Below are 9,987 nucleotides of genomic sequence, written 5' to 3'. Positions count from 1 at the left end.
GGGGGCACAGGACGCTGCCTGCCCACCAGGACCCTGAAGTCCAAGCCCGGGGCCAGCAGGACCACCGTGGCCACCATGGGGGACCTGGGGGAGCGCTGCACCAGGCGCAGCCCCGGGAGCAGGCAGGGAGGGGTTTGGGTCGGGGGGGCAGGGGTGGGGGAGGGTGGGGTCTCCTCCTCCCCCACCCCCCCCGGGGGGTTCATCCTGCCCCAGCAGCCCCCAGTGGGCAGGGGAGGGGAATCTGAGCCAGCTCGGCCAGGAAGGTGTCCGGGAATGGGGGCGGGGGAGGAAGAGGAGGAGGAGGAGGAGGAGGAGGAGGGAGGGGAGAGGGAGGGAGCAGGGGGAGAGGGAAGGAGGAGGAAAGGGGAGGGACTAAAAGGGGGGGAGGAAGGAGGGGAGCAGAGCAAGAATGGGGGGGGGGGGGAAGGGGGGCAAGGGAGGGGGGAAATGGAGGGGAGGAGGGGGGAGAGACAAACAGAAGGAAGGTTAATGGCTGGAGGGGCACTGAGAGCCCCTCCCCCACTGAGAGCCCCTCCCCCACTGAGAGCCCCTCCCCCTCCTCTCCCCAACAAGGAGACTCAGAGAGCACCCTGGACCCCTCCCCAAATCCTCCAGATCCCCCCCCAAGACCCTCAGACTCCACCCAACACATTCAGAGCCCCCCCCTTAGACCCCCCCCAAATCCTTTAAGAAACCCCCCCCCAAACCCTCAGAGTCCTCCCTGGACCCCCCCAGGACCCTCAGACAGCCACCAAGACCCTCAGAGCCTCCCCTAGACCACCCCCCCCCAAAAACCCTCATACCCCCCCCCAAAATCCTCCAGACCCCCCCTCATAGGCCTTCAGAGCACCCCAAAGTCCTCCCCCCCACAATCCTTCAAGGTCCCCCCTGGACCCCCCCCCAAGATCCTCCCCCCCTACCCCCACCCCCCCCAGGAAGACCCTCAAAGCTCCCCCAAAAGCCTCAGACCCCTTTGGACCCTGTGCAGCTTCCCTCCCCCCCAGAGCCAAGACCCCCCCAAGACCTCCCCCCCCAAAATCCCCAGCCCTTCCCCCCCCCCCCTCACCAGTCTGATGCTTTCCTTCTTCTCCTCCTCCTCCTCCTCACTCTCATCCAACACCACCAGGGTGGGAGGGGGCAACCTGGGGGGGACCTATTGAGGGGGAAGGAAGGAAGAAAACTGCTGGTGAGGAGGGGTCCCCAAAGGACTTAGGGGACCCCCCCCCCCCGCCCCACCTCCAGACACTCCCTCTCCTCCCCCCCCCCCCCAAGTCCTTACTGGGACCAGTGAGGCACTGGGCAGGGAAAGCTCCTTCTTGACTGGGGGAGGGGCAGCCAGGAGCACCCCGAGGTCTGCTGGGGGGGGCTGGGGAAACACAAAGGGGGCAGGAGGGCAGGGGAAAGGTCAAGTTAGGGGGGGGGGGTCCCCAAAAATTCCCCTCAGAAAACAGCAACCCCCCCCAAAACCCTTCAGGACCCCCCCAAGCCCTTCTGTGACCCACACCTCCCCACAAAGCCTTTAGGAACACCCCAGGGCCCCCCAAACCCATGAGATCCCCCCCCCCCAGCCCTACCAGGATGCTCCCCCAAACCCCCAGAGCCCCCCCCAGGACCCTCCCCCAAACCCTTTGGGACACCCCCAAGGCCTTTAGGCACCCCCCCCAGGACCACCCTGAGACCCCCAGGAACCCCCCCCAAGGCCTTTAAGACCACCTCAGTGCCCCCCCAGACCCTATGGGAACCCCCCAAGGCCCCCCAGGACCCCCCACCCCAACCCCTTTGGGATCCCCCACCCAGGGCTTCAGGGACCCCCCCCCAGGATGGCCCCAGACCCTACATAACACACCCCCCCACCAAAAACCTTTTAGGACCCCCCAGGACCACCCTCCCAGCCCCCAGAGCCCCCCCCACGACCCCTCCCTGAAATTACCTTTGTCCCCCCCTCAACTTTTGTCACTGTGGGGGGGCCCAGGGGGGCTCAGGCTCAGGCGTGGGGTGGAGGCCACCAGCAGCTTCAGATGAGGGTCCTGGGGGGGATGGACCCCAAAGAGTGACCCCAAAGGGATCCCCAAGGGGCTCTGGAGGGCCCCAAGGGGTCATGGGAGGGGCACCCCAAAAAAAGGTCCCCAAGGGAATCTGGGGGTTCCCCAAAGAGTTCTGGGGGGGCCCAAGGGGTCCCTAAGGGGTACCCATGAGGGCCTGGGGGTCCCCAAGGGATCCTCAAGGGGCTCTGGAGGGGTCCAAGCAGTCCTCAAGGGGTCCCTAAGCTGGTTCTGAGGGTCCCCCAGGGGGTTCTGGGGGGGGGCAAGGGGGCCTGGGGGTCCCCTTGGGGCCTCCTGAGGGGAAGGAAACTGAAAAGTGTCTCCAAGGGCCTCTGGGGGTCCCCAGATCTCCAGGGAGGTCCTACAGAGAGGTGCCCATGACCCTGGAGGGTCCTGGGGGGGGGGGTCCCCAAATCCCCAGGGCCCCAAAGATGTCCCCAGGGGGGATCCTGGGGTGGTCCTGATGTCCCTGAGGGGTCCCAGGGGGGCTCCCCATGTCCTTGGGGGGTGCCCTGGGGCAGCCTCCATGGATCTCAGGGGTCCCAGGGGGGGTCCCTATGTCATTGGGGGTGTCCTGGGGGGGGTCCCCCATGGCTCTGGGGGTCCTTGGGTTTTTGGGGGGCTCCTGTGGGGGGATCTTTTTTTGAGGGGGGGTCCTCACCTCCAGGTGGGGGCCAGGCCCTGGCTGTGCATAGAGGGGGGGCAGCCGGATGGGGGCCCCCCGAGTGGGGGGCAGGGCCCTTCTGGACCCCCCCAGAATCTGCCTCCACCTTCACCTGGGAGGGGAAAAGAGCACATTACAGAGGTGGTGGGAGGTTCCTCCTGGGCCTAAACTGGTCCATACTGGTCTGGACTGGTCTTAGGGCCCCCCACCCTGCAGTGCTCCCCCAGCACTTCCCAATCCAACCCAGTGCCCCCCAGTGTCCTTCCAGTGCTTCCCAGTCCAACCCAGTGCCTTCCAGTCCCATCCCAGTGCCTCCCCATTGCCCCCCAGTGCCTCCCAGTCCCTCACCATGACCTTGCTGGGTTCCCCCTTGGGGCTTTCTTCTGCTCCTTTGTCTGCAAGGGGGAAGACAAGGGAGGTCAGGGAGCCCCCAAGGGGTTGAAGGACAAAAGAGGGGGTATGGAGGAGGGAAAAAGGGGGACAGAAGAGGAAAGAGAGTGTGGGAGGGGCAGGAAAAAAGAAGTGGGGGAAAGGAAGTAGGAGTTAGGGAGAAGAAAGGGGGATGGGGGCAGTGGGAAAAGGAATAGGAGGCTGGAGGGGAGAATGGGGGGCAGAAAGGGAGGTGGGGTGGGCATGGGGGTGGGTGAGGGGACAGGAGAAGTGGCATGGGGGCAGGAGAGGGGAGGTGGGGGCAGAAAGGGAGAGGGAGGGCAGGCACAGTGGGTAGGGGAGGCAGGAAGTGGGTGGTTGGGGGGCTGAAAGGGGGGACAGGAGAGGAAGGAGGACAGGAAGGTGGGGTGGGGAGATGGGAGTGGGGATAGCTTTGGGGGCAGCAGGGAAAGGAGGGGAGAGGGAGTCAGGAAGGAGGTGGGGGGGGGTTTGGGGAGGGGGTCCCCACCTTGGGTCGCAGGCAGCGCCGCAGCAGGCAGCGCCACTGGCGCCGCAGGCCTGGCTGCAGCCGCCCGCAGGCAGATGTAGCAGCAGCCACAGTCCTCCGTTGCCCGGCAGCCGGTGCAGGAGCCACAGCCCAGCGTCTGCAGGGGGCAATGGGAGAGGTCAGCGGGGGGCAATGGACGTCAACTAGGGGCAATGGGGGCACTGGGGTCAGTGGAGGTCAACTAGGGGCAATGGAGATCAAGGAAGGTCAATGGAAATCAATAGGAAATCAATGGAGGTAAACAGACTCAAAAGGCATCAATGGAACCCAATAGAATTTAATAGAGATCAATGGAAGTCAATAGAGGTCAATGGAGCTCAACAGACGTCTATGGAACTCAAAATGAGACAGTGGAGATGAATGGAACTCAAAAGGAGCCAATAGAAGTCAAATGGAGCTCAACAGATGGCTATGGAACTAAAAAGGAGTCAATGGAAGTCAATAGAAGTCAATGGAACCCAGTGGAACTCAATGGAGGTCAATGGAGCTCATTCGAGATAAGGGAGGTCAAAGGAACCCAATGAAACCCAATGGAGATCAAAAGGAATCAATAGAGGTCCACAAAAATCAAAAGATATCAATGGAAGTCAATGGAAGTCAAGGGACATCAATGGAAGTCAAGGGACATCAAAGGAAGTCAAGGGACATCAATGGAAGTCAAGGGACATCAATGGAAGTCAAGGGACATCAATGGAAGTCAAGGGACATCAATGGAAGTCAAGGGACATCAATGGAAGTCAAGGGACATCAATGGAAGTCAAGGGACATCAATGGAAGTCAAGGGACATCAATGGAAGTCAAGGGGACATCAATGGAAGTCAAGGGACATCAATGGAAGTCAAGGGACATCAATGGAAGTCAAAGGGACATCAATGGAAGGTCAAGGGACATCAATGGAAGTCAAGGGACATCAATGGAAGTCAAGGGACATCAATGGAAGTCAAGGGAGATCAAGCGAGATCAATGAAGGTCAATGGAAGTCAAGGGAGATCAATAGAGATCAATAGAAATCAAGAGAGATCAATAGAGGTCAATGGAAATCAAGAGAGCTCAATGGAGGCCAATGGAAGTCAAGGGAACTCAATGGAGGTCAATGGAAGTCAAGGGAGATCAATGGAGGCCAATGGAAGTCAAGGGAGATCAGTGGAGGTCAACACAGGTCAGTGGAGGTCAATGGAAGGCCACAGAGGCCAGCAAAAGGTCCCCAAGGACCAAGAGGTGACCCCAACCCCAACCCCTGCCCCGCCCCCCCCCGGTACCTTCTTGACGATGCGCAGGCAGCGGCGCAAGAGGCACTTATTGGCCAGGGCGTGGTCACTCCCCGGGCCCTGATTGGTTCCTCGGCGAGAGCAGACGCTGCAGAGGCCGCAGTCGCTCGGCAGCTTGCAGGCCTGGCAGGAGCCGCAGCCAATCCGCTGGGAGGAAGGGAAGGGGCGGGGTCAGGGGGTGGGGCCGTGCCCGCTCGGGGGCCACGCCCACAAGGGAGCAGGGTGGGGAGGGGCACCTTGTAGAAGCGCTGCTGGCGGTTAAACTCCCGGCGGCGAGCTAGGGAAGAAGTAGGGGAGGGACAGGAAGTGAGTGGGGGGGGGGCAGGAAGTGGGGGGGAAGTGGTCTGAGAGACTTCCCCCCACCCCCCAGCCAAACCCAGCAGGAAAGGAAGACGAAGGAAATAAAGAAAGAGAAAAGGGAAGGAGGAAAAGGGAAGAAAAGCAGGAATGGGAAGCAGGAAGGGGGAGCAGGAAGGGGGAGCAGGAAGGGGGAGCAGGAAGGGGGAGCAGGAAGGGGGAGCAGGAAGGGGGAGCAGGAAGGGGGAGCAGGAAGGGGGAGCAGGAAGGGGGAGCAGGAAGGGGGAGCAGGAAATGATGCACAGAGAAAAAAGAGAACTAAGAAATAGAACCAGAAGCAGGAACACAAAGCAAGGTAAAAAGAAGCAGGAAGCACAACAGGAAAAAGTAAGAGCAGGAAGTGAATCAGGAAGAGAAGCAGAAAGTGGAAGAGGAAGCAAGGCAGGAAGACAAGCAACAAAAGAAGGAGGAAGAGCAGCATAAAGTAGAATAGGAAACAAGACAAATTAAAAAGAAAAAGCAAGAGAAGTAAGCAGGAAGTGGAGCAGGAAGCAAGAAATAGGGTAGGAAGCAGGAAGCGGGATAGGAAACAAGAAATAGGGTAGGAAGCAGGAAGTGGGGCAGGAAGCAGAGAAAAAAGAGGAACAAAAATCAGAGCAGAAAGCAAGCAGGAAGAAGCAGAAGCAAAGAGCAGGAAAAGGAAGAAGAAAGTGGAGCATGAAGCAGGAAGTATGGCAGGTAGAGGAAACAGGAAACAGGAAACAGGAATGGGAGAACGAAGAGAAGCACAAAGCAGAGCAGGAAGCAGCAGAAACAAGAGGCAGGAAAAGGAACATGAAAAGGAAGCAGGAAAAGAAGGAGGAAAAGGAGCAGAAAGCAGAACACAAAGCAGAAACAAGAAGTAGGAAAAGGAAGCAGGAAGTGGGGCAGGAAGTGGAGGAGGAAGCAGCCCCCCCTCACCACGGCAGTCGGGGCAGAGCCAGCGGCAGCGCCGGGGCTGGGCCAGAGTCACCCCTGGGAACAGGCTCTGGCAGTTGGCACAGCACCTGGGGGGGCAGGGGGGGAGACAGGGTCAAAGCCCCCTGCAATAACAGCCCCAGCCCCCCCCAGAGCACCCAGCACCCCCTGAGACTCCCCCTACCCACCCCCCCCAAGACCACCCAGCACCCCCAGGCCAAACCCACCACAAGCCCCCCTAGACCTCCCCCTGCCCCCAAGACCACCCAGCCCCCCCGTGGCCCCCTGCAACTCCCCCCTCCCCCAAACCTTCCCCCACAGCCCCCCCCCCACCCAAGCCCCCCCAGCAGGCTCCCACTGAACGCTTCTGAGCCCCCCCCCCCCAACCCATGCCAGGCCCCACCCCCACTCACGCAACCACGCCCCCATGAGGCGGGGCCTGGGGGGTCCGCTTCCGGGTGCGCCGCGGGGGTGGGGCCTCGGCCGGGAGGGGCGGGGCTTCACCGGGCAGCGGCAGGGGAGGGCAGATGGGGAGGGGCGTGGCCTCGGCCTTGATGTGGGGCGGGGCTTCGGCCAGGGTAGGTGAAGCCCAGGCTGGCGGGGGCGGAGCCTCCTCCACTTTGACCACACCCTCCACCAAGGGGGGAGGGGTCAAGGGAGGCCACTTGGGACCCTTCCTGGGCTGCAAGGGGGGGGGAAAAAAGGGGAAGGGGGGATGAGGGAAGGGCTTTGGCCTTCCCATCCCCCATTTTGGGGGTCCCCTCCCTCCCCCCCCCCCCAATTCCTTGCCCCCACCCAAAGCCCTTCTAAGCCTCTTCAGAGCCCCCAAACCTTTCAAGCCCCCTACCTAAAATCTTCAAGGACCACCCTCAGGGATCTTTCTAACTCTCAGGGGACCCCCCCCCCCCCAAAAATCTGGGGCCCCCCCTGGGCCCCCCCCCAACTTCATACCTTGTGAGGCCTCTGCAGCTCCAGACCATGCTTGAAGTCAAAGTTGCTGAGGTCCCTGGAGGCTCCCAGGAACCTGCTCAGCTCCACCTTGCTGCGGAACCTCTCCCCTGTGGGGCTGAATTTGGGGGTCCCCCAACATTTTCGGGGGTCCCCCAAACTTTCTGGGGGGTCCTCAGAACCTTTAGGGGGTCCCAAAGCCATAGGGAGGGGCCCAGAACCCTGCTCAGCTCAAGCTGGCTGCAGACCACCTCTGCTCTGGGGCCAAATTTGGGGTCCCCCAAGATTTTAGGGGGATCCCCCTGTCGTTTTGGGGGTCCCCCAAACTTTTTAGGGGGTCCTCAGCCCCTTTTAGGGGATCCCCAACATCTTTTGGGGGGTCCCCAGCTCCATGGGGACCCCAAAATCCTCACAAGGACCCCAAATTCCCCCCAGAGACCCTCAAACCGCCCTCTTGGGACCCCCAAAATAGCCCCGGAGGGTGGTGTGGGCGTGGCCTAGTCTTGTGGGCGTGGCTTAACCCAAAGTGGGCAGAGCTAGAGCATCTCATCACCCCCCACTGCGTAGCTGGAGGAGGGGGGGAAGCAGGGGGTTTGGAAGCCCTTTTGTGGGTGAAGGCAGGGAGGAAGGACAGGGGGTGTGGCCTATGTGTGTGGGAGTGGCCTAAAGCAGAAGTGGGCGGAGCTAGAGCAGCATCCCCGCAAGTACTGGTGGGGGTCGAGAGGGTAGGAGGATTTGAAGCCCTTTCGGGGGGTAGGGAGTGGGAGAAAGGGGGATGGGAAAGGGCAGAGGGCGTGGTCAGAGGGCGTGGCTTAGACCGGGAGTGTGGGGGCGTGGCTACCTCTGGTAGTAAGTATCGGTGCGGGCCGCAGGTGGCCCCGGACTTGCGAGCAGTCTCCTTCCTTTTCCAGCCCGGCCCCAGGGCCGGGCACTCAACCCACCCCTCAGTCATGACGTCACCGAAAGGGGGCGGAGCTAGCGCTGGAGGGGGGATGGGGGAGGGGTTAGGATCCATTCCCCCCCACACTCCCCTTCCCATCTCCGTTTCCAAACCACTGCCTTCACCTCCCCCCATCACCCCCCCCCCCACCACCTCCATGGCTCCGAGCAGCACCTGAAGCTCCGCCCCCCCGACTCGCCTGGCAACGCCTCCGCTTCCGGTCCTGGCCACGCCCCCAAACAAAACGCCCCCTCCCCTTACCCCGTGCCTACTGCACAGACCCCGACCTGCGCCAAAGCTCCCCCCAGCGACTCTCCAGAGGCTACCCCCCAGACCCCCCCCCCCCGAGGCTACCCCCAGAGCCCCTCAAAGCTGCCCACCCCAAAACTGCCCCAAAAGCAGACTCGGACTGCCCCCACCCCCAACCTGCTCCCGACCCCTCCTCACCTGCCCCTATCTCCCCCCCCCCCGACCTTCCCTGCACCCCAACAAGCCCAAACCTGCCCCCCCATGTTTCTCCTCCCCCTCCCCACCTGCCGCCCCCAGCCCCCCCCTTCCCAACTGCCCCAAAGGTCTCCTTCCCCCTACCCCCACCTCCCCCAAATCCCCTTCCCCTCACAAGCTGCCCCCTCCCACCCCCTCCCTGCGCCCCAACAAGTCCCAACCTGCCCAAGTTCCTCCTCCCCCTCCCCACCTGTCTCCTTCCTACCGTCCTCCTCCCTCCCCTCCCTCCCTCTCTCTCCCCCCAAACCACAACCCTGCCCCAAACTTCCCCTTCCCCAACCTCCTTCCTGCCTTCCTTCCTCCACCCCCAACAAACCCCAAAGTGGCCCCAAGCGAGGCCTTAAACTTTCCCTTTCCCCTTCCTCCTTTTTCCTCTTTTTCTCCTTCCTCCTTCTCCTCCCCTTCCCCCCGCGGCCTCCTCCCCAGGCCCCCAGCTCCGGTACCGGCCGGGCCATGGCCTCTCCCCCACTCGTGGCGCAGCAGCAGCGGCAGGAGGAGGAGGAGGAGGAGGAAGAGAAGAGGAGGAGGGGAGGAGGGAGGAGGAGGAGAGAACGCCGGAAGCGGAAGTGTTATCCCCAGGCCCCCCCCCCCCCAGCCTGCGCGGGACCAGGCGGGCGGCGCCCACGTGACGGCGCGCCGCGGGCCGGACCAATAGGAAGCGGAGGAGGGAGAGGGGCGGGGAAGGGACGGGGGAAGGGGGAAGGGGTGCAGGCCGCCAGCCGCCGCGCGCAGGGGTCAGCTGACGGCCGGCGCGCGCGCGCGGGAACAGGAGAGGGCCGAGCGGGAGGCGGTGCTTATGCAAATGAAGGAGAGAGTCAGGAAGAGGACCCCCGCGCGCCGCGGAGTGGGGCGGAGATATGCTAATGAGCCGTTCCGCCTCACCCCGAGACGTCCGCCCCGGGGTCCTAAAGAGCCGCGCACGGAGTCATCGCCGCCCTGTAGAGCCCTGAAGATCACACGGAGGCTCTATAGGGACCCTATGGAGCCCCATAGCGCCCCAGAGAGCCGATAGAGACCCCAGAGACCCTATAGGGACCCTATAGAGACCCCACAGGGACCCTGTAGACCCCTAGAGACTCTACAGAGCCCCTATGGAGACCCCATGGAGATCCTATAGGGACACTGTGGAGGCCCAGATACCCTATAAAGACCCTATGGCGACCCCATAGAGACTCTGTAGAGCTCTAGAGACTCTACAGAGCCCCTATGGAGACCCCATGGAGACCCTATAGGGACCCTATAAAGCTCTAGAGACTCTACAGAGACCCTGTGGAGCCCCAGAGCCTCTATGGAGACCCCATGGAGACCCTATAGAGCCCTAGAGACTCTATAGAGCCCCTATGGAGCCCCAGAGACCCTATAGAGACCCTATGGAGACCCTATAGGGACCCTGTGGAGCCCTAGAGAGCCCCTATAGGGACCCTGTGGAG

The 9,987-nt window shown here is 62.3% G+C and overlaps 1 protein-coding gene across 1 annotated transcript; it reads right to left on the bottom strand.

Moving 5' to 3' along the window:
• Positions 1-278: 278 nt before the first annotated feature.
• Positions 279-9,099, bottom strand: LOC137459745 (methyl-CpG-binding domain protein 1-like). Its single transcript, XM_068170496.1, is given in 15 exon segments — positions 279-372; positions 1,067-1,153; positions 1,280-1,366; positions 1,931-2,027; positions 2,704-2,818; positions 3,055-3,101; positions 3,605-3,740; positions 4,903-5,058; positions 5,148-5,188; positions 6,169-6,254; positions 6,579-6,847; positions 7,117-7,231; positions 7,955-7,977; positions 7,979-8,094; positions 9,001-9,099. Coding segments are annotated over 11 exon segments (1,149 nt in total). The 5' UTR covers positions 8,066-8,094; positions 9,001-9,099; the 3' UTR covers positions 279-372; positions 1,067-1,153; positions 1,280-1,366; positions 1,931-1,953.
• Between the last annotated feature and the right edge of the window lie 888 nt (positions 9,100-9,987).

The sequence above is a fragment of the Melanerpes formicivorus genome, unplaced genomic scaffold, assembly GCF_026170545.1.
Source record: "Melanerpes formicivorus ecotype bairdi unplaced genomic scaffold, bMelFor1.0.p_v2 SCAF_403, whole genome shotgun sequence".
Classification (NCBI taxonomy): Eukaryota; Metazoa; Chordata; class Aves; order Piciformes; family Picidae; genus Melanerpes; species Melanerpes formicivorus.
Note: the sequence above shows the minus strand (reverse complement) of the source record. Positions and strands in the feature narration are given on the sequence as shown.